We start from the raw sequence: 26,053 nt of genomic DNA on the forward strand, positions 1-26,053 counted from the left end.
TGAGTGTGGCTCAGGGACCAAGGACCAGTCTCTGTGCTACAGTTTCAGAATGAGGAAGGCTCCTGCTTGTGAACCCCTCCCTCCCACACATGCGATGCCTCGTTCAGACTGGCCGCCCGTCTACATTCTGGGGCAGGTGTCAGTGAAAGACGTTGGGCGATATGCAGGCAGCCCAGCTTACCCAGGAAGTACGCTCAGTGCCTGCCTGTCCTTTGCAGAATCTGCAGGCTCCCAGGACCTCCTGGAGGCCGAGAAGGCTGCCGATCTGTCTGCCTGCACGGCTGCGTGTCACTTATGGGAGCACCGGTATTGCGTGGCCGTGTGGGGCTGGCTGTAAGAACACTGTAGACCCTGAAAAGTGTCACGTCCAGGGAGACCATTTTTCCTGCCCTGCCTGATCCACAGGGTTTGTTGAGATGATCAAATAAAATTAAAATAATGATAGCAGAGCCTACCTGGAGGTTATCCCTGCCTCCCGGAGTGCTTTGCAAACAACTCCCTGGGGAGGGGGAGGGGAGCCTCATCACTTTGACATTAGCGCAAAGTATTAATTTCCCTAAAATTATCATCGTGGACCCTGTGTTCTTATAAAATGGAGGAGCACAATATTCTGCATGACTTTTTTATTTTTGCAAATGTGGACGAACCTTGCCATCTAGCTCATCCTAACAGGACCACACATGTTAATTAGGGGCTCGTATCATGACCGCTGAAACATTCCAATTCCGTAGAATAGCTCAGCCCTCCATAGTGTTTCATGTGGGTCCATTACAACAGACGTGATGCACATTTGTTAAGTGATTTTATTGTATTTTTTTTAATTTAATTTAATTTTTTAAAAAAAATTTTTTTTCAACGTTTATTTATTTTTTGGGGGACAGAGAGAGACAGAGCATGAACGGGGGGAGGGGCAGAGAGAGAGGGAGACACAGAATCGGAAACAGGCTCCAGACTCCGAGCCATCAGCCCAGAGCCTGACGCGGGGCTCGAACTCACGGACCGTGAGATCGTGACCTGGCTGAAGTCGGACGCTTAACCGACTGCGCCATCCAGGCGCCCTTAATTTTATTTTTTTTTTTAATGTTTATTTATTTTTGAGACAGAGAGAGACAGAGCAGAACAGGGGAGGGTCAGAGAGAGAGGGAGACACAGAATCCGAAGCAGGCTCCAGGCTCCCAGCTGTCAGCACAAAGCCTGACGTGGGGCTCGAACTCACAGACCGTGATCTCATGACCTGAGCCGAAGTCAGACGCTCAACCAACTGAGCCACCCAGGCACCCCAAGGTTAAGTGATTTTAGAACAGCGAATTACGTCTATGTCCAAGAGTGATCTGCAAACTCTGTTCTTCCTTAAGAAGATTTCTAAAGAACACACACACAGTTTCATTACCTTCTACCTCAGACATAGTGGGAGAGCCATGCTCTTTATCTCCAGAATTGTGCAAGCTAGTTCCCTGTATAGATTCCTGTTTTGAATGGTTCCTCATAGGTCATCCGTGATTTAAGGATTGAGATACTTTGTCCCCTAGCGAAACCAGGCTCTGCTCAAACGCTGAGATGAATAAATGCAGTCTTTATATCCTATAATGTCCTTTGCACCAGCACATGGTGGGGGTGCCTGCCTAGTTAGCAACCCATTTGCATGGATTTGTTACCCTTATCTGTTTTCTCTTCCATGACTTGCCTGCATTATCACACTCTGGTATAAAATTAAACCTTCAAAGAACATAAATGTTTTTAGCTTCAAAGAATTTAGAACATTTTCACTGTTGAGAATCATATTTTTAATGCGCTCAAAGTTGCACAAGTTAATTTATTGGAGTAACCTTGACTTCGGGGTGGGTGGTTATAGAGAACTGACTTTTCAGAGAATGAGCACAGTTTTGTGACTAAGTACCTGTTTTACGTGGAATGTAACACCTGCTTTTGCAATGTCTGTCTTGACTTCTCAACAGTAAGCTCCGTGGGGGGCAGGTATCCGGGTTGGCACAGGACTGATCACATCACAGGTATTCAATTCATGTTTCTTGAATGAAAAAATATTATTTCTAAGACAGATTGTGAAAAAATAGTAGACAAGAAGGTCACGAATCCCTAATAGCTTCAGAAAGGATGTATCTTTCCGTCCAAAGACACGACATTTTGTAAACTACACCGAGAGACTTCTGCTCTGTTTGGCTTTGCTTACATCAAGACATGACAGAGTTGTTATTTCAGAATCCTGTCCGTGTTCACTCTGACTGACTAGTGGGATATTCAAGCTCAAAAGATCCTCAAAGGGATTTTCTGGAAGAATATCGTACTGGCAAAGTAGGTCTAATCCATTTGGGAGCTCTCCAAAAATTTCCTAGTTGCCTGTTGTGTTCTCATGAGACTGTGAATCGATTCTATCCACCTGTTCTAGAGGGCAAACCAGCATCTGTGTTCTGCGTCTGCCCTGGCCTCGGCTCGGGGAATGCCAGCAAGCCACGGTGCTCTAAGCCATTTATTGGCCTCTGGCTGGGCCGGATTCTGCTGGGGCTGACACACTCCCATCCGGGCAACCAGACTGTGTCAACGGCAAAGGGTCGGTTACCAGAACTTGTTGCAATGTGACATTTTCGTTTTGACTAATTCACCGCAATCCTTCTAAACCAAAAATACATTTAGCTTCCCTAGTGTGAAGGCTGCAGGGCTATAATTTTTGTCTTTCTTAATCTTCTCACTTCCTAGTCTTTTCCATATAAAAACTGCACCCTGCCACCTCAAAAATGGGTTTGAAGGTCATATATCAATACTCCTACCCACCACTGGTTTTGAATTTTGTCAACAACTAGGGGCCCTGGGGACCAGGGAATTTACCCCAAAGTCTCACCCACCTTTTGCCTCCAACACCTGGTCCTGGAAAGATGAGTTCTGAATCCCTCTGTACCTGAAAGTGTTTGTTCATACAGTGGAATAAAAAATACCTGGTCCCTCCTGAGGAGGAGAGCCTAGGTGCTAAAGTGCTTTGAGCTACTTAAAGTAAAGGTGCGTACCACAAACCTTTATTATCTTAGGGAGTGAGACCCGGCTGGAAGGATCCCATGGTCTTGGAATCATTCTACTGCTTTGAAGCTGCATGGCCTGCACACATTTCTCTTTCATCTTCCCCACCCTAGAGGGAAGAAAGCTGGTCAAGGGTACATCATTTAAGAAGCGTCACGAGATACAAAACTATCACAAAGTGACAGCCAACCAGGGCTGCCCTTAACCATGCGGATTGTCCAGACAAGCTAGCCAGTAACCTCTCGGGGGCTGACGTACAACAGACTAGACATAATGACGAGACAACATAACATAGAGTTCAGAATAAAATTCCATCTCTGGGAGCGTATTCCATTGGCTTTCTCTGCTCCTGTTTCCGCTGGTGCCTGGCCTTCTGGTAGAAAACGATGATGACCACGGTGACAACACTTAGAAGAATGACGAGGAGCGTGAGCCAAAACGAGTAACCGTAGCTGTGGGTCGTTCCTCTGTAGGTGGTTGTTGGATACAGTGGGTACAGCGTCTGGGCCAGCTCTTCCGAGAGATGATTGGATTGTGTGTTGGCCACGAACAGTATCATGGTCAGGAAAACGAACAACGCTGGAAAGAAGATTCAGGTTCGTGAACAATATGAAGTGTTGTGATGCATTTTTCTCCTGTCGCTTCCTTCCTTTCTTTTCTTTTTTTAAAATTTAAATCCATGTTAGTCACCATACAGTGTGACAATGGTTTCAGGAGCAGAATTGAGTGATTCATCACTTAGATGTAACACGTCACTTTCTTTCTTAGTGGAACATGTGCTCTGTGGGCATTTATGGGATGGCTAGGTTACGGTCTTCTAGGTGTTAGGGTGTAAAAGAAACGTAAGAGACGAGCTAGATCCTAGGCGCGAGACGCTAAGGATGGTGCAGGCAGCGTCCGGCCAAGGGCAAACACGCAGCTCAAGCCCATCCCGAAGGGTCTGCTCCGCTGAGGGCGCGTCACATGGCCCCTCCCAGTGCACACAGAGCTGTGCTGAATGAGCTGGGGAATGAGTAGACAGGAGAGTCAGCAGGAAGCTTTCTAGAGAGGTCTGGATAGTTGACAAGGATTCAAAGAAGCTGGGAAGACACAGCATTGCAAGCAGAAGACACAGCCTACACAAACCCACCCGGGGACAGTGAGCTCAGAGCAGCTGGGACTGTGAGAGAGGACCCCACTGATGGGGAGCCGCTCCGAGGGTCCTGAGCACTGAATACAGAGGAGGAGATCACCGCAGGGAGCCCCAGACACTGGCTCAGAGGCTAGACTTTCATTCTGCACACAATGGAGTGTGGCGATTAACTGGGAAGGGTCTTCTCACTAAACTCATTTTATTTTATTTTTATTCTGTTTAAAGTTTATTTATTTATTTTGAAAGAGACAGAGGGAGTGCAAGTCGGGGAAGGACAGAGAGAGGAGGAGACAGAGAATCCAAAGCGGGTTCTGCACTGTCAGCTTGGAGCCCGACGTGGGGCTCGAATTCACAAAACCGTGAGATAATGACCTGAGCCGAAAGCAAGAGTCAGGCGCTTAGCCGATCTGAGCCACCCAGGCACCCCATAAACTCATTTTAGAATGTTTTGGTTGTCTTATCGTCCCTTTTTCATTCTTCATAACGTCCTCCCCTGGAGAATGTGCCTTGGTATCGATTCTGGACAGCCACCTTGGCCATGGAGAATAGAGTCCTGGAGTCAGAGAGAACTGGATTCCAGGGCTCTGGCCTCCTGGCCCCGGGTGATTTGTGTACTTCCCTGGACCTCTTTCCTAGCCTTGCAGAGGGGGTCAGCTAGAGGCAAAGAGAAGATTCAGATTCATGGTTGGTTGAACTAGGGCTGGGCTGGGAGTGGGGAGGGGGAGACGGCCAAAGGGCACGGGGTTCTCTCTGAACTGATGCAATGTTCCAAGGCCGACGGAGGTGGCGTTTGCACATCTCTGGGAGCATTTACCCAACACTCGACAGACTTGGGGGGAGTGGTCAACGTGTCCTGGCTGCAGCCCCCACCCGGGGACTTTCCCCAAGCCTCCAAAGGCCTGCGGGCTTTTGTGTGAGAAGAGTGCTCTGACTCTCCCCGATGGCAGACCTTCATCTTCAGTGTGACGGTTTCACTTCTCAATGATTTGTGCATCTGAGAGCCCTCTCCTCTGATGCTCTGTGCGTCTCACACTCCAATTAGCCTTCATTGCGCTCTTGTGAAAGTTCTTATGAAAACTTAGTCACAAAGGGGCGGGGTGAACACAGGGTTAACACACGTTTTCATTCGATGGAACGTGCTGGCTTTGGTTTGAACTGGGAGGGGCTGTTGCAGACAGGTGCTGACGTGAGCCCCTGTATGAAGGAGATGCCTCTCCTTGTCTCCTCTCCAGCCTTCGGGGACAGGGGATTCACAGAGGGATAAAGGGAGCCCCGAGGTAGAAGGGGGATCTCCCGAAGGCTCAGGACATTGTCGCCAGTCCTGGCCCGTCACCCTCAGGCCGTGGGACCTGTCACATCACTTTCTGCTCTCTGGGTTCCTTGGCTGAGGATCAAATGTGTGGGGGAAGACAATCTGGAGAGTTCTCTCAGGCTCCAACATTCTCCTGTGGTTATACCCACTATGGTCAGGGCTGGGCCATGCCGGGCCGGTGTGGTGCTAAGGGCAGGCTGGGGTCAGGGGACACAGGAGCCTGGGAGGTGACTGCAGGCGGAGACTCACGGAAAAGGAGTTTTCACTACCTTCCGCACAGCCCAAGCCTGTGTGAAGACGATCGGGAGTCCCCAGAGGCAAACCCGGGGCAAAAGCCTGGCTTCTCAGAGCTCTGGGATCAAGAAGTCATGGGAGGCGTTCAGAGGAGGCCAGACACAAAGCCCAACGCCACAAAGCTCTCCCTGTGACCTCTGCCAGAATGCAGACCTTCTCCTGACACACGGATATCATCTCAGACTGTTTTCCTGCCTCCCCCGCAGACTCTTCTGTGTGTTCGAACTTGCCCCAAGCCGGGAAAGGAACGCCACACGACTCTCTCCCCGTCAGACAAAGCTTTGTTGTTACAAGTAGGTGGGGATGGAGGGGTTGAGGGGAAGGCCGCCGGCCTGGTGTTTTTCTTGTTTTCTTCCGCAAACATGCATCGGCCTCCGTCATGTAAAGAGCCAGTGCATACTCAACTGTGGAGACAGAGCCTAAAGCTCCAGCTTTGCAGAAACAGGGTCTATGAGGCAATGGGCTTTGAGGCCTGCAGGCTGTAGAGTGGCGACATTGTCCCATTTTGTCCCTACGACCCCCTATCCAATCTTCTGGCACTAGGTCCTTATTTCCCTCTTGAAGACGCCCCCAGCCCCCCGCTCCAAGGGGTCAGGCGTCCCAGCCGTTGGCTGAGTCAGCCAATGAGTTCAACTCCATGGAGGTTGTTCCAGGGCCGGGGAAGGACAATTCCAGGGAGAGTCAGATTTGGGGGAAAAGAAGTCCTTTCTTCTGGGGTTGTTGGCCAACATCCTGACTTTAAGGGGACCTGTCTGCTGCTTAACACCAGAGAGAGAACACTGGGAAACTCAAGAGAGATGCAACCTGCAAGGCATCTGTTCTGAGGGCGTGGGTCGAGACCCAGAATCCAGCTGCACCTGAAGCCACCACCTTTTTTAGTTTCTTAATTACCTGAGCAAAAGTTAAAAGAATCCTTTTTTTTTTTTTTTTTTTTTTTTTACCTTGGCAAAGAGTGCCAATGAGCCTGCCTTTGGTTTGACCGAGGTGAGTTGTACTGGTAGAAAGAGCTTGGGGAAAGGAAGCCTGGCCTTTGGGTGAGGATATCTGAGTTTGTAAGCGAGTCCCTTAGCATGACTCTTGGGGAAAGCTGAGGCAGGAACACTCATTCCACAGCGCTGTGGGGCCTGGCCCACGGCGGATGCCCTTTAACTCGGGGGGTTGGCTTGTTTTTACCACCAGGTAATACAACCACAGGAAGAAAGGAAAGGGCAAGTCATGCATGAATGTGGCTAAAGCAGCCCAACCCCAATCCTCAGAGCCGAGGGGTGGGTATGCAGTGTGGTACAGGCGTTCCTGGTTCCCGCCTCTGGCCTGGCTTGCCGATTATGAATGGCACTCTTAAGAGCATCCCATTTGTGAGTGTCGAGCTGCATGGATTTCCTCTGTTTCATGCTGTCTGGGGCTGGCTCCTCAACTATTAGCATGAAGAAGGCGGAAGTGTCCTTACCACTTGGAGCTGCCTGGGCTCCAGCCAGGGCATCCTTTCCCACCCCCCTCCGCCCCCCAAGAGCCCTGTTCTTCTCCAGCACACCACTGCTGAGAGCCACAGCTCAGAGACCCGGGGACCTCTTCCCACCACCTGAATCCGGCCTGTGCAAGGATGGCCTCTCACAGAAGGACAGAAGGAAGCAGCCCCGAGTCCCCCTTGAGGCTTCCTGATACCAGACCACCTTTCCTGTGCTGGAAAGTTCCGGGCCCGGGGTTAAAATGCGCTACCTAGAACTTAGATGAAACCACGTCCAGAGTCCTCCCAAGGGGAGGACAGCCTTCTTCAGATCCTTTCTCGAGATCAGGTTTTTGTGGTGGAGAGAGAGAGAAAGCAGAAGAAGCCTGGCCACCTGGCGAGGGCAACGAGGCCCCCCACTGAGCAGGCCTTTGGGCATTTACGGCAGCTGCAGAGCCTGGCGAAAACCCAGCAAGAGCCACACACGCTGTGACTCAAGCTGGGATGCACTTCCCATCTGCGCTGCACCCTCCCACCCCAGCCTGGACCAATAAACAAGTAAAATAAGCCAGTCACACTGCACAGAATCAACCGGGCTCACACATCACCCGCAAGAAGGGTGTTGGCCCCAGATCCTCTAAACGACCTTCTTTGCGGTTCTCTGTGGCACAGCCATACAGTGGTGTCATGTTTGGGTTCTAGCCCACATTGACTGTTGTTACTTGGAGGTGAGAAGGAGAGTAAATAAGTGTGTGCGTGTGTGTGTGACTGTGTGTACGTGTGTGCGTGTGTACATGTTTGTGTATGTGCATCTGTGTATGCATGCATGCACTTCTGTGTGTGTGCACATCTGTGTGTATGTGTTTAGATGTGTGCATATGTGTGGGTGTGCATGCATGCACATGGGTGTATGTGTGTGATCATACGTGCACATGTATGCATGTAGAAGTATGTGCTTGTGTGCATATATGTGTATACATTTGTGTGTGTGCACACCTATATATGAGTGTGTGCACACCGATGTATGTATGTGTGAGTGCGCGTGCACCTGTGTATGTGTGTGTGCACACAACTGTGTATGTGTGTGCATATCCATGTAGGTATGTGCATGCGTGTGCACACTTGTGTATGTATGTGTGTTTGTCACCTGTGTATGTATGAGCGTGTGTGTGTGTGTGTGTGTGCACCTCTATACCTTACACGGAACCCCACTTGGAGTTAAACACGCTACAGGAGTTTTGTTGTCACAGATGAATGTTTTGTGGACTTAGAAGCATCATGTTTAACTCCTTACGTTCTACACTCGAGAGCAGAGACTGGCATCTGTTACGCATTTTAACACGTCACACCCTGCCCCCATCTGGCCCCTTGCCTCTCACCGGTGCATTTAAAACCATTTTATTTCCCAGGATGCTTAACAACGCTGCAGATGGGCAGAAGGAGAGCCCAGGCCGCAGCACGCAGCTTGGCACCTACTAGGTCTCCTCAGTTTCTACAGCCCGGCGGTGGCCACATGGGCTCCTGTGTGTGCCAGATTCAGAGACGCAGAGACGCCGAGGACGTGCTTCCCAGCTGAGCACCGGGTGCTCCCGACGACACTCACCAGCAAGGCCACTCCAGGTGTACACGCCCACGGGCCCCAGGAACGTCTGGTAGGGGTTGCTGATGCTGTTGTAGAAGGTGAACCCAGAACTCAGCAGCGACGTGCACAGGCTGAGCACCAGCAGCAGGACGGCCACCAGGTGCAGCGTTCTTCGGGAAGAATTGTTCAACTTCTCTAGAACTAAAGCAGCGTTGGGTCAGCACGGAGCGCAAAATGCAAACCCCAGCCCTCCAGACGGGAGGGCCGCTCCCCGCCACCCGGGTGGGTCTTGGACTCCATCCGCTTGGGCACCGGGGTTAGGAGCTGCAGAGGGCATCTCGGTGTGCCGGAGCAGGAAGGGGCGTGGCCTCACGATGCTCAGCCCCCCCGGAATGTGTGTAACCACAGGACCGTCCCAATTTCAATTTCCCAGAGGAAAGAGGGTGCCCTCCTCGATAGAGCGAGGTGTCTCCACACTCCCCGACTTCACTTCCCTGGAGCCGGAGAGGACCCAGGGCCCACGTGGCTCGAATGCATGCGGAGGATGGGCCTTGGGTGAACCAACAGAATTCTCTCCGAGCTGGATTCCTCTGGGTCCTGACAGCATTTTATAAAACGCGCGGATCTCTTACATGCAGAGGGGCTCCAGACACGAATACGCACTCGTATCCGAAACACAGATGCCCTGGGCCCCTGGCCATCAGTTCCTGCTTTTGCCATCCTGCTGTTTCTAACCGCAACCAGCCACCCTCCCCGTGTCCCTGCTTCCTCTGCTCGCTCCTCTGTTTACGACACCAAACGACCGGTGACCGGAGGCATGTGTCCCCACGCTTACCTGTAACCCCAGCCAGGCACTTACAGAACGTCTCCAAAGGCTACCGGTGCGTTTTGGGGCCCCGGTGACTGCCACCACATCGGCTAAAGTGTTTACCAAGATGTTCTGTGAAAGCCACGGCGACGTACAGAAAAAATAATCGGGGAAAAAGATTTCCGAGCTCCTAGTAACACGCTAACAAAATCCTTGGGAGTTGCCAGATGTAAGAACCGTGACTAGGGGGCTGGTAAGAGAAAGTAAAAGCCTTCTTCTTTCCCTTCCTGTTTCTCAGGCCCCTGGGATAGAGCAGAGAGCCACTCACAGCCTCACCACAGAGCAGCTTTAAAGAACAGAAACCAGAAGGGCCAGGAAAGATCCCTTGTCCCAGGGCTCGGGGGCCCCTTGTCTCTGTCTTTGGTCCCAATGCTTCAAAGAACAGGAGCCCCAGGGCCTTGTGTGCACCAGGGAGGAGCGTCCTAGCAGCAAGGGGCCCTCTCTTTGCAAGGTGTCTCCTTCTCATCACTGTGTCGCCTCCATTATTCGAAATCTCTTCATCGTGCTGTGCCCAGATGCGTATCTCCAGGACTTCTGCCCAGAGTCCTGATGCTTCCTCTGGAGCAACACAGAAACCCCTTGCTCCGCTCTGCCTGGCAGCCTTTCAGGTATTTGAAGAGAGATCGAAACCCCAGTGTGATTCACAGCCCACGTCTCCGGAATGTTCTTTGTCAGGCATGATTCCAAAGCTCCTGCCAGCCTGACCCCAGCTCTGTACACACTTTACTCTGACTCCAAGCTTCAAAACATGCTGGCCAGAGGGCACAGCTCTCCCGGGGTCCGAACATCTACATTGTGAATTCAGATTTGTGGCTGTTAATCAGCCGTCCTCTAGGAGGGAGGCAGACTTCCTGTCACTGGACAGTGGACAGCGAGAGGCTGCAGAAACCAAACTGGTGAAAACAAGAGCAGAGACTTGGATACTACCCCGTGCAGCCCTGGGAGCCCTATGGGGGAGCACAAAGGGCAGAAGAGGGGGGTTCCCAGCCCAGCGACATGGACACGATGACGTCACCACCCTTGGCTGGAGAACATTTTGCTCCTCGGTGAGAGGCGGGCCTGAGAGCAAAGTTCACCTCCCACACGGCCAGTCCCCTTGTGCCCAGCGGTACCTGGACTTCTGCTAATGACCCACGGGCAGGGCCAAGTCCTTAGCACCGCTCTCTGTGTGATGCATCCCAGGTAAGAAATCTAATGACATAGGTTAAACTAAAAATGTGGTCCTTCCCGCCACCGCCGATTGCCTGGGTGGGGACGGCCAGGGTCCGATGGCCACCTGCCCTCCGGGCACCACACGCCCTCCAGGGCAGCCACTGGGGTCAGGCTGTTCTGAAGGCCCTGAGCTCAGGCTGAGATTTTCATTGCTCTCGGGTGGCACACACCTGCTTTGGAACTGGTGGATGACGACACCAGAGCAGGAGTAGGACAAAGACGGGAGGAAGGACACACGTATTCAGCGGTGCGGGGTCTGGAGAGTCTCCAGCCGTCACCGCGAGGAAGCATTGCTCCTCCCTGGACACCAAGGAGGAAGCTCGAAGGTCTAATCAGAAATGTGCTGGGGACCAAACAAACTCGGTGTTTAGCCAATAAGAAATAATTTGGATACTTAACTAGAAAATAAGACATTTCAGTGTGGGGAAAATGCCATCTCTGAAGTGCCCTGGAGAATATTTCTGCTTTATACACTTATTAAATGCTGTAAACGGATGTACGTTTGCAAATGGTGAACATTCCTCTTGTTCGGAGTAAACTACAAAGTGACAGTCAGGTTAGGCTTTGTTTTAGACTCTTGGTAAGATCTAACAGACATGATTTTTCAAAAGGGAGTCAGTTTGGAGCCTACTGACTCAGACTTTTCTTTGTATTGATGTAGCAATTTAGCTTAATTTTAACTGCCGTATTTCAAAATTCTAGTTCAGCCTCCGAATATCCTGCCACACAGGTGTGGCAGCTATATCTCCCAGCCTCCTCCTTGCTCAGAACTCAGACAATGGAAGCTGGAAATTTGGGGAAAGTTGGCAAGAACGAAATAGAATAAACCCCCATAGCATCTGACAGCTGCTCCCTGCCTACAAAATTGGCAAATACACTCCGTTCTTTTCTCTTCCTTTCCAGGGCCAAGCGTTGGAATCAGGAAAACCACCTCACGATTGGAACTAATTGCCAGATTCTAGCAACCTCAGGAAAGAGGCCATGGCCCCCACAGCTGGGAGGCAGAAATGTGCCGGGGGCCGTGGGCAGTGTGCAGAAATGGGTCATCCGCACATCCGGGCTTTCTGTGCATGGAGATTTAACCCTTCGGGACCCACTAGCCATCTGGTTCTTCTAGCTCTGGTTTTCCAGAAGTCCTCAGAACTCAGGGGAGAGCCAGTGGCTTTGTGGGTGGGCGGGAACTGCCACCACCCGCTCCTCAAACACCTGGTCATCAGGGAGCCTGGCCTGGTGGACGCCGCAGCCCGTGGACCACAACGTACCCCTAACAGGCTGGGCCTTTGAGATCTTCCAAAAAGTCCCAGCTGGCATGCCGAGCCTCTGGGAAATGTATCTGGGTTCTCTCGGGGAGAGAAGGAGGGAGAGTGCATTTTCCACCCTTATGCTCCATCACCCAGCGTGGTCATGTCTCTGGGGACGAGTAACAAGTTGCTCGTCCTTGGAAAAGCATAGGTGTATATGGGGTGGGGTAGGCGAGTAGGAGTATTAAGGAAGAAATAAGCCTCTTTTGTTCATCTCCTTGCAATTCATTGATTTTTGCAACAGATTTACTTTTTCTATTTATTGGTAGCTTGGGCCAATAGTGCAACTTTGGGTCCCCTGAGAACAAACTGGGTAGGTGGAGAAAAGAGACTGGTGGGCCAGTTTGTTTGTTTGTTTGTTTGTTTGTTTGTTGGTGGTGGTTTTTTTTTTTTTTTTGGGTGGGGGGGAAGATTGCAGACTGGGTGAAATTCTCCCTCGCTCTCATAGCAACCTGCACCACCTGAGTTAACTGATGGGGGCCTTTCTCTAGATAGAAGCTATGGTGAGTTGACCAAGGCCAGCAGCCATGTGCAACGCCTCTCATATCCCCGCCCCTCCCTCATGAAGCAGCTGCTCAGGGAAGTGTTTTGGACTGACATTCACTATCCAGAACTTTTGGAGTAGCAAAAGCCAGGTGCTCACTGGTAGACACAGGGCCTGTAACTCTTCATCTGGATATTGAACAAACCTGGAGACCACTAGAAGAAGCTAGGACATGTCCCGGTCAGGCTGAGCTGCCCAAATAATCTAGCGACACATTGGAGAGTTTGCTTTCCAGGTTTGGCTGAATATTTCCCCCACCAGTTGACATACTGGTGGCTGGATTCTTCCGGCGTGTGGATATCAGCCATTGTCCCTTTATGCTGTGCTGTCATTTCCAAATCTACAGCCCCCGTCGGCACGATATGTTCAATCCCATGCAGAAATGTAGCAGAGCTTGGCAATAGTAACTATTCTTTGGAGATCTTCAGGCCAAGAAGCTGGCATGGTTGACATCTTATTAAATGGAAAGGTTAGCCCTTCACTGCTGGGGAAGGAAGTGGCATCTACACAGATACTATTATACCGCCGATGATTGGTTGCTGATTTGAGATGAGCCCCAGGTGGTCATGAGAAACCAGCAGAACAGCACCCCTTCCTCAGTCTCCAATTCTGCTCTCCAGGGAAAACATCCCTGGGTCTGCAGCGGCTGAACACCACGATATATGTCCTAGTTACATGACGTTTCCCTATCTTGGAGAACTGTTGAGTACTCCAAGTTCAAGGGTTGTAAAAAACCATCAGCAAGGAAGCCCCCATAGGCTCTGGGGAGCCCTTAGCAGACATGAGCTGGAGCAGCTGAACTGTGTACCTTCACTGATCAGGACGTGGTTTATCTTCTACGGCACCTAGAGGCTGGCAGTGACTTCACGACATTGGAACGCGGCTCTGCAGTAACAGAGTAAAAGCAGAGAGCCAGGCAAAGCAAAGGCAAATGTGGGCCCTGAGCCTTCAGGATTGTCCCAGCCTACGCCCACCCCTGCCCTCTCCACTCCATGGTGCCCACTTCCCTCACACGGGGCTGCAGAGCCAGGCTGGGACCTACCCTTGCGGCCTCTGAGGTTCCCTGACACAGGGAAGCAGGGCTCTCCCTGAAGCCACGTCTCTCAAATTGGAGCCGACTGATTCCAAACAGACACAGCATGAAAATCAAAAAATTCGCAGGCTGCTATCACATATTTTAAAAAATGTTAAATGTGTCTGGAGATTCAGGAACTATGACACATTCTGGTTTTGAAAATGCTATTCACATCCTGAATGTGTGACTGAATCTTGGAAAGTCTTAGCTTCTGGGTGCCGCAAAGGGAATATTCCTCCTTTCCCTGAGAAGCTGAGGTCAGGGCTGGAGGGGGGGACGGGGAGGGAGGTGGCATTACCGACAGGCTGGAGGAGACGTTGCTTTTGCTAATGTCTTAAAAGACAAATTCTATAACTTGGAAATACAACCACGTTGCTCAAACTCAGACTAAAGGCTTGAGTCTAAGGCTCCAACTCAAACTAAATATTACATTTGTACGAGATAGAAAACCATTTACAAGTCAAGAGGTAATGACTGTATCGGGCTGATAATGCCTGGCTACCTGTATGCAACACTGTTTAATGCAAGGTCAAGGTGCTGAATAAGTTACAAAGACCGCTCTTAATTTTTGAAAATGTAGTGGTATATGTTCAATCTTCAAAAGTCAAATAGGTAGCTAAATTCAACTTAGCATTCTCAGTGAATTTTTGTGTTCCGCCCATCAAGAGAGGAGAGCATTATTATATAAGAAATCAGAAAAAAAAATGGGGCATTCCTACAAAACATGCAATGAATAGAATTAACAGAAATTTAGTACCAGGTCCGACAAAAATGAGATGTTTTGGAGGTAAAAATTCAAATTCGAGTAGATTAAAGAAATGAACTGGAGATCTAAGAAGGAGAACCTGATCACATTTTCCACTTTAGTTTTTCCTTGCCACCAACGAAGTTCTGGACAGGGACTGTTACCCCATCTAAAATACCACCATCCATACGCATACTTTTCCTACTACCCTCCTATGTTGGATACCATATTCCTGCTACATATATTTAATTAATTAGTTACTTGTCAGTAGACTTGGTAATATCACTTAAACATCGCCTCTGCCAGAATTATGTGGACCACGGTGCTCATAGACACAACCAGGACTGAGGAAGCTAAAACAATAATGTGGTGAAGTTTCAAAATTAAAGATACATTTTCATACCTACGAGCCATCTCAACACTTACAAGGAGATCGTTTTTGAACAGTTCTTTGGCCCATAAGGAGGATGACTTGGGTCTTACCCAGCTAACACAGTCTCCGTGCACCCCGTTCAGATTCATTTATCATTTACCTTCAAAGCCTTTTTGTGATTCCTCAAGTCCATGACTGAATTCTTGGTGACTCTTGCCTTGAAAAAGCCCATAGGTGATAACAAGACTACCGTTTGAAGACGAGTCACTGATGCCAATCTGACTGCTGACCCATTCTTGAGTCCCGAGCATGGAGCAGACTACGACGAATGACCCGAAGCTGGTAAAGAAGCTGGATAAAAACATCAGTGTTTTCTTCTTCGTAGGCATCTTCTCAGGAAAGTGGGGGTCCTAAGGTTAAAAAAAAATATCAAAGGTCTTTTGATAATATTTTTGGACCCACTTGGAGTCCAGTATTTAGAAATGGAGTCGAATGCTTCTTGTAAAATATGAAAGCTTGCTCTTCATAGGAAGGAATATACCGAGGACCATTGGACTATGAACATGGCCATAAAGATTTACAGCACCTGAACTTTGGTCTGGAGTAAGGGGTTGCTATGGTTACAGCCAACCAGTGGAAACAAGGGCTAGGCATGGTCTTCCTAAGGACTTCCTGGATCACACAATTAATTTATAACTCTTTGCCATGTGCCCTCGAAGCAAGTTCAGCCTACCATGTCAGGACAGGACGAGAATCCCTAAAAAAATGTGGATCTGTCCTTCAAAAATGTTGCTGATTCTAGCAGCCAACAACATAGACTTGCTTTACTGGTTAAGGACTTGACCCTAACAACAGTTCAAAAAGAACCCTAAGAAGATTAAGTCTTTGCTAAAGGCTCTATGGAACGAAAAGAGAAAAGTTTACAAGCTCCTTAGTTTTTGACTTTGCTAGAGAGGTGCACGTTTGAAATTTCCTCTTCCAAACTAGACTATATTTGCACGTTATTTAAATTATAACTTGAGAAGGTACATCTTTATTTGTCTTTCGTGCTCTGATGGAAATGGTTCTGAACATTCTGGCATTAGGGCTTTCTGCCACCTATCCATCCTCCCTGTTAAGCAACTAATGGTTTACCAATGCTCCTTTCTGTCTCTCAGAGAAACTCCCCCACGCTGCAAGCAGATCACTTCTCGAGATAATAAAAAGATGTCCACAACGTGTCTGTCTTCCTCTTTTTTATTGTGCTCTCTTATTACAAAGTAATATTGTGTAGGCACATTCGTGTCCAGTGCTATTCTGAATAGCACCAAACTTGTTTGTGGTGGAACGAGTCGGTTGTCTGAGTCTCTCTCCTGAGAGGAACTGGGCTGTGGGGGCTTCAGGACTCAGGACGTAATTGTTTTGCTCAACACTAGACCCCAGGGTCTGTCAAAGAGCAGACTCAGCCAATATTGGTTAAGTGAATTATTGGAGACACAAAAACAAATACTCCACTATCGTGGACACATATGCTGTTTCAGTTTTTAATTCACGATGGCCAATATATATATATTGGCCATATATATATATGTGTGTGTGTGTGTGTGTGTGTGTGTGTGTGTGTGTGTGTATATATATATATATATATATATATATATACCGTGCATGAACATCCTTCTACATAAATCTTGTCTATATCTCTGGGTATCTCCTGACTTAGATTTCTGGAAGTGAATCCGAGCACGTGAACTTTTACTGAAGCTGTTGCTTTTTGCTGCCCAGCTGCTCATTAGAAAAATTTGCAGTGATCTGACCACCCCCTCTTTCACACAGCGAATGGCACGCTTTACTTGAGCTTCACAGCATTGCAGAGTATCGGGAAAACTGTTTTTCCCCCCAATTAAGTCTATTTATTTTGACTACATTTTTAAGGGGTGGGGCAGAATTTCCTTTTAGCCCGTTTTCTGAACATAATTTCGTATCGGGATATGCACATGAGATACGCTCATTACAAAAACTGTATCGAATAGAAGTAATGGAAATAAAGACAAAAGCAATTACGATTAAAAATTCACCCTAGGAGAAGTAATTCTGGTCAGCCTTGGGCAGAGACTTTTACCTCATACCTTCGTGTCTATACATGCATTCATATTAAAACCAAGTTCTACTCTCTGTTGAACTCTAAAAGGTGCTAGTACCAATCTCAGCAATTTTTCATGGGACTCCTCGTCAATCAGGTTTATCCTTGTATCAGGTGACCATAATTTACTTACACGTGTCTTTTGGGGGGGACACTTTTCTTGCATTTTCACTGCTGTGCCCACGAGGTGATGAGATCCCTTACGCGTTGAATTTTGTTAGCCTTTCCGGGTGTTTCTTCCTGATGAATTCTTACCCACAGAGCCGTTGAGTCAACAAATAGGTGCAGATCAGCAGAAAGTCTGGGCCGGTTTGAACATTGTGCACTTTGTGCGGGGAGTTCATTTTCCCCCAAGCTCATCACCACATACTAGTACTGATCCTTTTAACCTTTTACAAGCTGGGAGAGGAGAAATAGGTCATTGGTGTTATTTTACTAGAAGAAGCAGTGGTGATCAACCTATGTTAGTATGTTGATCATTCTTTGGTGTTTTCGTTTTCACACATTTTCCATTGGCAGTGTTGGTTCATTTATGGCATGTAGAGATGCTATTTTGTATATGGTTGATTGTACAGTAGGGGCATTAACCCGCGTCAACTCCACACGGCACATAGATGTACACGAACACATACGTACATTCATTTCAGCGTTTGCATTTCACATATTCGTCGGGTTTTTGTTTTTTTTTTTAACATCTTTGAAAATGCTTTGCTTCCTGAAGTTAAAAATGTCTGTACAGTCAGTCAAATATTTGTCTTATTTGTCCTGGATTCGATATCTCAACTCCCAAGTAACGAGGCCTTCTGCATATTCAAACCAGCTCAAGTTTTCTTAAACATGGGAAAGGGAGGCACTTTGTAAGGGTACATGGTTATATCGCAGTTCCCAAGGGGAGGGGGACAATGAGAACTCAGGACGTCACCCCAAACTCACAATTTCCATTTTCTCTGCTCCTTTCTACATATATTCCACTCTTCTGGGTTTATTTTTTCTATATTAAGTGTCGTTTTTTGCCATTATCAGATTTCTGTCCTTAGACTTACTTTGCTTTCCTCTTCCTAATTTTTTTAAAAATAAATGTTTCATTTCCTTAATTATTTTGTTACTGGATTAATAACGAAAGTATTTGATGCTGAGTTTTCCTTTCAATGTAGGACTTTGGCCAGGTCCCATCTGTTTTAGGTAGAGTCTTTTGCAAACTGACATGTAACATTTTGAAATTGCAATTTTTGTTTCTTCCTTAATGAGGAATAAGTTTGTAAAATAATGATATGATAGTATAGTTTCTATTTTTTGTTATTTACTTTTGCTTTTCTATAATTTCGATAAAAGAATGTAGTCTTGCGATGTTTACTCTTTGCATTTTATTGATATTTTCTGTGTCAATTTATAAGCCATTTATATAAACCTTTGTAGCATTTCATGTCACTTGACGCTATTCCATTTTATGGATTTACCATCATTTATTTTTTAGGTTTATTTATCTGTTTTGAAAGAGAGAGAGAGAGGGCATGAGAGCAGGGGAGGTGAAGAGAGAGAGGGAGACAGAATCCCAAGCAGACTCCACACTCAGCACAGACCCCGACACAGGACTCGATCTCACGACCGTGAGACCACGACGTAAACCAACATCAAGAGTCAGACGCCCCTACCATCATTCATTTAACAATGTTCTGTTTCGGACATTTGGACAACAACGTATGGGAAAGCTCTCTTTCCTATAGTGCTGGGAAAGGCTGGCTATTAGGTTTTTAAATTCTGGGCGTTGTTATCGGTAATACAGGTAATTGTTATATAATAATTCTGTGATCTACCTCTCTGTGATCACTATAGTTTTACCTTTCCTAGAATTTCATAGAAATGATATATATAGTATGTAATCTTTTGTATACGGTTTGCTTTGAGATTCATCTGAATGTCCCCAAATTTGTTAATCCATTCAGCCATTGGACTCTTGGGTAGATTCAAGTTATTGACTACTATGAACAAAGCTACTAGGAGCATTTGGGTACAAGTCTTTGTGCGGATATTTTCTTTCCTTTCTCTTGCATAGATTCATGGGAGAGAAACTGCTGGGACATATGGTAAATATATTTAACTTTAGAAGAAGCTGACGGGATGTTTTCCGGAGGGGCTGTGCTAACGTGCATTCCCACGAGCTCTGAGTGTGGGGTTCCAGTGGCTCCATATCCTCTCCAACACTTGCTATTATCAGTCCCTTAAAATCTGGCATTATAATGAGTGCTTAGTAGTGTCTCACGAGGGTTTCGAGTTGCATTTTGCTAACATGATTATTATGGAGCATCTTTTGATGTGCTCACTCACCTTCTGTATACCTTCTCTGGTGAAATATCCATTTCAATCTTTTGCGCATTTTCTTACCATGGTTTGTCTTCTTCCTGTTGAACTCTGTGAGTTCTTTCTATTGTGTTTTCTGCATGTAAATCCTTCATTAGATACATGCTTTGTTACTATTCTCTTCCAGTGTCTGGCTTGTCTTTTCAATTTCTTAACAGTGTTTTTCAAAGAGAATTTTTTAAAAAATTTTGGTGAAGTCATGTGTACCAATCTTTTTATTTTATGAATTGTGATTCAAGTGGGATATGTAAGAAATCTTTGTCTAACCCGAGATTGTAAAGGTTCTTTTTCTCCTATGTTTTCTTTTAGAAGTTTTATAATTTTAGTTTTTATGTTTACGGTTATCGCATATCTTGCATTACTTTCCGTATAGAGTATGAGGTAAGGTCTGCAGCTCATCCTCACTCATGTGGATATGCAACTGTTCGACCGATTTCATGAAAGGCCTATTTCCTAACGAACCGCCTTGTCATTCCTGTTAAAAATCAGATGACCACGTTTGTGTGGGTTTCTTTCTGGATTCTCTGTTACAAGGTCTTTCTTCCCAGCCCTGTATAAGCTCTGGGAACTGTTGGTCACACTGCTTTTCTGCGGGTCTCTTGCTGGCCCCAGGCAGCTTCCTCTCACAAGTGTGGATCAGTACTCAACCACAGATTTGAGGGATCTGTCTGCAGTTTCCTCTGTACACCAGGAGTATACCACAAATTCCAGTTGCTTTTGGCTTCCCAGTTTCTGATCTCCCTCTCTTTGGGCTCTTTATGGCTTCCTCTTCTTCCTTGGAATTTACCTGGGGCTGTGGTCAGTCTCCCTTCATTTGTTTTTCTCTCCGGAATCACAGTCTTATACTGCCAGATGTCTGGTGTGCAGAGATCATTCCTCCGTATACCATTTTCTGTTCTATTGATTTTTTAAGCCTGGAGGGCCAATCTGGTCGCTATTACTCTCCATCATGGTCAAAGGAGGCTTTGTTCTTGAATGGCAACATGGCGGCCACATTGTCTTCCTTTCAGACTTTTGTACATATGGGTCTGTCGTCTTTTGACCCTGAAGGCTGTTGTGGAAAAGTCCGAGGTTTGTTTTTTGCTTCTGATTGGGACTTACTTGTCCCAACAGCATAGCAACAAAAGTCTTCATTGGTGAAATCTAGTCACCTGGTAACCTGGATACATTTTTGCATAGATTGTTCTGTATAATTCTTTTTCTCTTTCTTTTTCTTCATGGGTTGTCTTTCCAGTCTTCCCATTCAGTTCATCGCAGGGAAATTTTTCTGTATCCTATCTGTGAATCGTGAGCTCCCTTTGCTGAAATCTTCCCTCAGGCACACCAGTCATTCTTGAGTTGGGTTATCTCTGACCCACCATTTCTCTCTGATTGCTTTCGCATCTGATCTTTTTTCTCTGAATACACTGTTACTTCCCTCCATAATGAGAACTTGTCTTTCAGCCAAGCCTTTTTCTAATTTGTATAAAAATAGGAAATATGTAAATCGGAAATTGTGTGGTTTGGAGTTCTAATTTGTTTTCTTTGCTCTGAAATTTCCTTTTCATCTCGTCTCTGGTGTTTTACTATTTCTCTATTACTCCTTTGTTTTATCAGATTCTTCTTACTATAAGTTCTTGCAGAGGAAACTGCTTCTGTTCACGGGACCGAGGGTTCTCCCAGCCTGAAGAGGGTTCGCTGTTTTTCTTCCTTTTGCTGAATGTTTGCAAAGTTCCCTTGGCATTTCCCCCCCGCTGCTTATGCTGAAAGTGGGCGTCCTGTCCAACCGTTGGTTTGTTCTAACGGATTTCGAGTGTTTCTCCCTGACACCCTGCTCACCTCCTCCGGGCTACTTGGTTGTATCTTCTCCAAGCTTCGGTGTTTGTCTGGGACGACTTTCGATCTTTCTTTGCTCCAAATGCACCTGGGAGGGAAAGAATGGACAGGGAAAGCTCTGACCGGTTGGCTTAAGCTCGTGTAAATCTGGAGCAACGGCAGCCTCACGCATCACCTGACCCAGGGCCTCAAACGCGGTCTCCTCATCTTGCTGTTTCCATCTGCTGGTTGTGTTTCTTGAGGCTCTGCTCCTGAGTCCACAGACTCTCCTCCTTTTCCAGAACGTTCATCATGTCAGCTTCAAGTTACTGCAAAACAAAACAAAGCAAAGCAGAACAAAAGAGAACAATAAACAAACAAACAAACAAACCTCAAAACACAGCGACGACACCCCCCTCGTGCCTCTGCCGACAAATTTGTTGGCATTTTTAGTAGCTCGAATGTGGTCAGGCACCCACAGGCCTAGTGTCTGGGGGAGGAGTTACTGGAATTGCTTTGGACTCATTTTGAGTTTGGGGAGGCGGAAGTTCCAACCTTGCTGCAAGTCCAGAACCTTCCACAACGATGTCTGGGAGTCTCCCAGGGTGTGAGAGGGACACGGTGTCACCTGTCCTGTTCCTTGTCCGGGGAACAAGGAAGCCCGGAGCTCCTCCAGGAAAGGAGCTACATCTAGCACAGGCTAGGGCAGACCAACACTGGGCGAGGGGCCGGGGGAGGGAGATGTCAGGGCCCGGGGCACAGAGGCCACTGCACACAGAACACGGTCTGGGGCATGAGGCCCCTACAGGCGGGGGCCAGAGTGAGAGCAAACTCCGGGGCGAGGGTCACAAGAGCAGCCAGCAGGTGGCTTCGAGTGGGTCATTTCGGCTGCACTGTTATGACTCTTAACACTACCATCTCGAATCCCTGAGTATTTTTGGTCTAAAGTAATTGTATCTAAATTAATGGGCTATGACACCATTTACTTTAGCTTAGTTGTAACAAAATGTCAAATGATGTACCAATAATATTTTCCTAGTATGTGAAAATAAACATGCAATTTGCATATGAAATGTTTAAAATGGCCATTCTTGCACTATCTGCCATCCACAGTCGTCTCTCGCCTCCTTGACATATATCGCTGCTAATGGGATCTTACTCTGGGAAATGCCGGTCTGAACGATGTGAAGAAGACCGTGCTCCCTGTGTTGCCATAATGCAGCGGGACAAGCTCTTAACTTTTTTTTCTTTTTCACTACAATTTGAAGCTGCTGACTCCTTTTTCCATTTATCACGCAGGTCACTATGTGTGTGGTTTTTTGAAAAAAAAATCACAAAGGCACCTTATGTCACACAGACCTCTACAGTGTATAATAGCGTTCATTTTACTCTTTGAATTAATTCATGTACATCCATGCTTTTCTTATGAAATGCGTGTAGTTTATATGTACTTCGGGACATTTCAGGAGAAAGACTGCCTTGATGTGATCCTAATCTTCCACGAAAGAGGCAAGTTTTTAATACACAAAAGCGTTTCTTGACATTGCAATGCCTCAAGGAGTCAAACATTTAATATTTTTTATCCTGCCTTAATAACTATCAGAAATAGCTACCTAAATCCTATGTGCCAAGAGTGTTTCCCGAGTATCTCAGTGCTGCGTTATGTCCTATCACCAACTTTTCCCTCCATCCCTAGAGCAAAGTGAAAATACATACGAGGCAAACGCCGGGTGGATAATAAACTATTCCATACGTGATAATGTTCTGTAGATTACACGCACAAATTTCATGCTGACAAACAAGGAAATTAAATCAGTCCCTTCTGCTAAAAGAAGTTGAAGGAAAAACACACTTTAGCTAAAGTGTAAACATTTCTGAGATACTTGATTTTTCAGCGAAGTGTAAAAAGATATTCCACGCATTACGAGATCACTTGAAGCAGATCACAGAAGTTCTGTGCCGGATTGTTTTATTATTTGGCTTCCCAGTGGTACCAACCATAATTTTTGGACAAGAGTTTATTAAGGGCTTAAATCAAATTTTCTTAATCACACAAGAAGTAAAGTGGTTGGAGTGTCTGGTCTGACTCTTGAGTTCAGCTCAGGTCAGGATCTCCTGGCCCATGAGATCGAGCCCCGCGTTGGGCTCTGTACTGATTGTGGAGCCTGCTTGGGACTCTCTCGGTCCTCTCTCCCTGTCCTTCCCTTCTCATGCTCTCTCTCTCTCTCTCAAAATAAATAAATATACATTAAAAAAAAAAGGAGGAAAGTAATTAATGGATTTGTTACTGTGAATGGAACAAAAACCTGTCCTGGTACGTACATCCGTGAACTTGTTTCCAAAAGAACCCGGCATACACAACGTATTGTAAAAGAAACCACCCGCATTCTCTATTTACATGTACTCTCCTCTGTGAAAAATGACATATGGACAGGGATGCTCCTCGCGGCATATTTGTCTTAGAAAACAGGTGGGGGGGCACCTGGGGGCTCAGCTGGTTAAGCGTCCGACTCGTGACTTGGTTTGGATCAGGACACGATGTCATAGTTCATAGGTTCCAGCCCCGCGTCGGGCTCTGGGCTAACAGCGCAGAGCCTGCTTGAGATTTTCTTCTCTCCCCTTCTCTCTGCCCCTCTCCCTCTTCTCCCTCTTTTTTAAACCATAAAAAAAAGAAAAGAAAAGAAAAGAAAACAGTTGGGAACAACCTAAGTGGCTTATGACAGAAGCGCAGTTGAATAAATGTGGGTGGATCCACCCACAGGCTTCAAGTGGCTACAATGAATATTTGTATGAAGCGCATCCACAGAGTACAACAATTCAGGCGGCAGAAAATCCCTACGTGTATCTTTTTGTAAATGTCCAAGGTTCCTCTGGAAGGATAGGGAAGAAACTGGCTACCGACTTTGTCTCAGGAGAGACGAACCGGCTGTCAGGGGAATAAGGAAGTCAGCGAGACTTAGGTTTTTCAGTTTCATTTTTAAAAACGTTTTGTATTTTGAGCTGTGTGTGCACATTCCTTATCGTTTTAGGTATGATGTCAGCTGCCATTTAAGTAACAGAACCACATAACTTGACTACACATTCTAACCGCGATTCTGAACAGCATATAGCATAGAACTCGAATTGCTACCTACGTGTGTGTCGCGCATTTAACGTTTCTTCAAAAATCTTTCACTCGGTGCCATTTAAGGTGCTCGCTGAGTGCTGAAGATGCAACACTCATGGGGAGTCGGCCTCTGGGGAGGGGATCCATGGAGACAGCTAGAGACCAACGCAGTAAGCAGTTAAAATAAAGGTGGCAAATCCAGTTACAACCATGACAGAGTAACAGATACCACATTTAGCCTCCTGCCATCCACAGGCATGAAACAGGAAAAAAAAAAAAAGTGTGTGGTAAAGGGTGTTTTTGGGTCAATGGACGGCCATGAACCTGGAGAGGATGGGGGCGTGGGAGATGGTCCCATTAACCCTGCGTGCTGGCAAGGACGACCTCTGAACGGCAGCCTGGAGAAGCAAAGTCACTCAGAGAGCAGCGTTCTTTCTGAGCAGAGGACACAGCTCCCAGTCTGTGGCCAGGAGGGCTGGAGCATATGAGGAGGGTACCGAAGCAGAAAAGTTGTGCAGAAAAGAAGCGATGGCTTTCTGCACGAGAGCCCTAAACTCTTCCCTCTCGTGTGAGCTGTGCATCATCAGGATGAAAACCTTGCTTCCTAAAGCCTCCCCGGGGGCTGTGAGAGTGGAGGGGATCCCAGGAGTTCTGACCAGCTAGGGTGGAAAGACCTCGTCAGATGTGTTAGGCGTTCAGTTCCGGGCTCAGAAAAACCATGCTTATGACTGGGGCTACCGGAGCTCTGGAGAAAGGGCTTCTATCAGCTTAAGCTGATAACATGAAAACGAATCTAGACTCCCAAGAATGCAGACAATTAAAAAATTAGACGTGCAAGGGCGCCTGGGCGGCTCAGTGGGCTAAGCGTCCAACTTCGGCTTGGGTCATGATGTCCTGGTTCGTGAATTTGAGCCCCACATCAGGCTCTCTGCGGTCAGCGCAGAGCCCGCTTCGAATCCTCTCTCTCCCTCTCTCTCCTCCCCTTCCCCCCTCTCAAAAATAAATAAATATGTAAAAACTTAGACGTGCAAAGGAACAGGAAGATAATCAGGACAAAAAAGCATCAATAGATGCAAAGATGACACAGATCTTAAAATTAGCAAAGAGCTCAGAGGTGCCATTAGACGTACATCCGAGAATTTAAAAGAAAAGATGAAAAAACGCGGGGAACCCTGGCAGAGAAATAAAAACGAACCAAATAAAAATTCTGTGACCTAAAAATACAATATCTGAAAGGAAACACTGAATGGACTGAACAGAGGATTAAGCACTGCAGAAGGAAAGATTGGCAAACTTAAATATTCAGCTATAGGACCCTACCCAGACTGAATCACAGAGACAAAGAAGGACTTAAAGGTTTGGAAACCTTCAGTGACCCATGGGATAATATTGGGAGATATCACGTACATATAGTTGGAGTCCCAGAAATGGGAGAAAGTAGAAAATATTAAAAAAAAAAATAATGGCTGAAAATGTCCAAATTTCATGCAAACTATAAACCCATAAACCAAGAAGCCCAGCTCATCCTAAGTATGATAGACACAAAGAAAACTACACTAAGATGTGTCGTTTTATTTTATTTTATTTTTTTTTTTTTTTTTTTTTTTTTTTGGTGCAAAAAGGTGATTCTGTTACAGCACCGGGACGGGACCCATGGGCAGAAAGAGCTGCCCTGGGATTGTGGGGAGTGACTGATCATACACTTCTGAGTTTGTGGAAGGAGGGGGGATACTATTTTAATCACATTTCTCAAAAAACAAGGAGACG

General features: G+C 46.8%; 1 protein-coding gene and 1 long non-coding RNA gene across 2 annotated transcripts; one reads left to right on the plus strand and one right to left on the minus strand.

The window, feature by feature from the left end:
- Positions 1-1,760: 1,760 nt before the first annotated feature.
- CLRN3 (clarin 3) lies at positions 1,761-15,298 on the minus strand. Its single transcript, XM_040486773.1, has 3 exons — positions 15,070-15,298; positions 8,813-8,992; positions 1,761-3,606 (listed from the first exon to the last, which is right to left on the minus strand). Exons 1-3 carry the CDS (start codon positions 15,296-15,298, stop codon positions 3,326-3,328), a joined length of 690 nt encoding a protein of 229 aa, XP_040342707.1. The 3' UTR covers positions 1,761-3,325.
- On the plus strand, positions 9,257-14,079 carry LOC121037382 (uncharacterized). The gene is made up of 2 exons (XR_005793750.1): positions 9,257-10,841; positions 11,775-14,079. It is a non-coding gene; the product is annotated as an uncharacterized LOC121037382 (long non-coding RNA).
- Positions 15,299-26,053: the final 10,755 nt, after the last annotated feature.

This window comes from Herpailurus yagouaroundi, unplaced genomic scaffold (genome assembly GCF_014898765.1).
Source record: "Herpailurus yagouaroundi ecotype Mexico unplaced genomic scaffold, PumYag 163, whole genome shotgun sequence".
In the NCBI taxonomy this organism is placed as follows: Eukaryota; Metazoa; Chordata; class Mammalia; order Carnivora; family Felidae; genus Herpailurus; species Herpailurus yagouaroundi.